Below are 1837 nucleotides of genomic sequence, written 5' to 3' on the forward strand. Positions count from 1 at the left end.
GGATCGAACACGTGCTAAGACGGCGCTCTACCGCTGAGCCACAACCCCAGCCCCATGACCTTGTTTTAAAATAGAATTTTTTTAAAAAGGGCCGAGAATGTAGCTCAGTGCATGAGGACCTGGGTTTAATCTCCAATACCACAAAAAAAAGCAAAGCAAAACCAAAAGAAAGAAAAGAAAAAAAAAAAAAACATTATTGGTTACCTATATTCCTGACTACTCGCTGGGAAACCAAAAACAAATCATTAGTACATGAGTAAGAAATACTTTTTATTCTAACCGCAGGAAGAAGAGGGAGTAGGTCGTGATGGCCATGCCGGAGCTGGAAGTGCTGTCCCCTGCTGCAGTCCCTGATTTGGAGTGGTATGAGAAGTCAGAAGAAACTAACGCCACTCGGATAGATCTACTTGAGACCACCTCTGCCAAGGAACCTTCCAACCCTTCGGAGCCCTTTTGCTCAAGCGACTGCTTGGTACCAGTGGTGTTTCCTGGGCCTGTAAGCCAGGAAAGCTGCTGTCGGTTTACTTGTGAACTTTTAAAGCATATCATGTACCAACGCCAGCAACTCCCTCTGCCCTATGAACAGCTTAAGCAATTCTACCCAAAACCTTCTCCCCAGGCAGAGAATGCAGTGAGGAAGACACCTGGAGTCACCACTGAGGCAAGCAGCAGGAAAGGCCAGCAAACACTGGCAGAACTGGAGAGTGTCCTCAGCCATTTAGAGGACCTCTTTGCCCGGACACTAGTACCACGAGTGCTGATCCTCCTTGGGGGCAGTGCCCTAAACCCCAAGGAGTTCTATGAACTTGACCTGTCCAGGCTGGTCCCCTGCAGCATGGACCAGACCCTGAGCACAGCAGCTTGTTTGCGCAATCTGTTCCGAGCCATTTTCATGGCTGATGCCTTTAGTGAGCTACAGGCTCCTCCACTCATGTGCACCATTGTCATGGCACAGGGGCACCGTGACTGCGGAGAAGATTGGTTTCGACCCAAGCTCAACTACCGGGTGCCTAGCCGGGGTCACAAACTCACTGTGACCCTGTCCTGTGGCAGATCTTCTATCCCAGCTGTGGATTCAGAGGATTACATTTGGTTCCAGGCACCAGTGACACTTAAAGGCTTCCACGATTGAAGGAACAAGGGATTTTTCTTAACTGTAAAAACACAATAGCCTTGTCACGCATCTCTTGCTTGGAACTGGAATTGTTTCCTGGTGAAAAGAAGGCTCTGTCCTCCTAGCTATTTGCCTCCCCTCAGACTTCCTGGTGGGCTGATGGTATGTGGCTGTGACTGTAATAATCATTATTGAGGAACAATTTCAAATTAAAAGTTGATTTTCCCAGAGGGTGCTGGGTCAGGTGTTTCTATTTAGGATTGGAAAGCACAGATGGATTCTCAGACATACTTTTCTATGGAGGTATCCCTTTTCTGCTTTTGCTCTTTTCTTTCAAGAGTTTCTATCAGAGTCATAAAGTGGGTGTGACTCATGGATTTAAAATGAATAGAATCATTAAATTTTCCTGAAACTTTTGACTTAGGAAAAAAAAAAAGAAATATTTTCATACCCTAAAAATAACCCCTTCCAACTTTATCTCATTCCTACCATAAATGTGGGCTGGGGGCTGATAGTGTAGCTCAGTGGTACAGCACTTGTCTGGTGTGTGAAAGGTCCTGGCTTCCGTCCTAAATGCTGCAGGAAAAACAAGCAAAAAAAAAAAAAAAAAAAAAAAAAGCAAACAAATGGACTAAAGAACTCCCCAAAATAAAAATTCATGCTATTTTTTTTCAATGTTAAAATTCCACATGCTGCTATAAGAATGAAGAAATATGAATTGAT

At 44.6% G+C, this 1837-nt stretch overlaps 1 protein-coding gene across 1 annotated transcript; it reads left to right on the top strand.

Moving 5' to 3' along the window:
• The first annotated feature begins 307 nt into the window (after window positions 1-307).
• LOC124095138 (MAD2L1-binding protein-like) lies at window positions 308-1132 on the top strand. The gene has a single exon (XM_046448253.1). It carries the CDS (start codon window positions 308-310, stop codon window positions 1130-1132), a length of 825 nt encoding a protein of 274 aa, XP_046304209.1.
• Window positions 1133-1837: the final 705 nt, after the last annotated feature.

Source organism: Marmota monax, unplaced genomic scaffold (assembly GCF_021218885.2).
Source record: "Marmota monax isolate L192 unplaced genomic scaffold, Marmota_monax_Labrador192_F-V1.1 WCK01_AAM20220418_F8-fsc00066, whole genome shotgun sequence".
Classification (NCBI taxonomy): domain Eukaryota; kingdom Metazoa; phylum Chordata; class Mammalia; order Rodentia; family Sciuridae; genus Marmota; species Marmota monax.

Excerpts from the sequence above, each read along its gene's own strand:
- LOC124095138 (XM_046448253.1), top strand. The coding sequence starts at position 308 with ATGGCCATGCCGGAGCTGGAAGTGCTGTCCCCTGCTGCAGTCCCTGAT.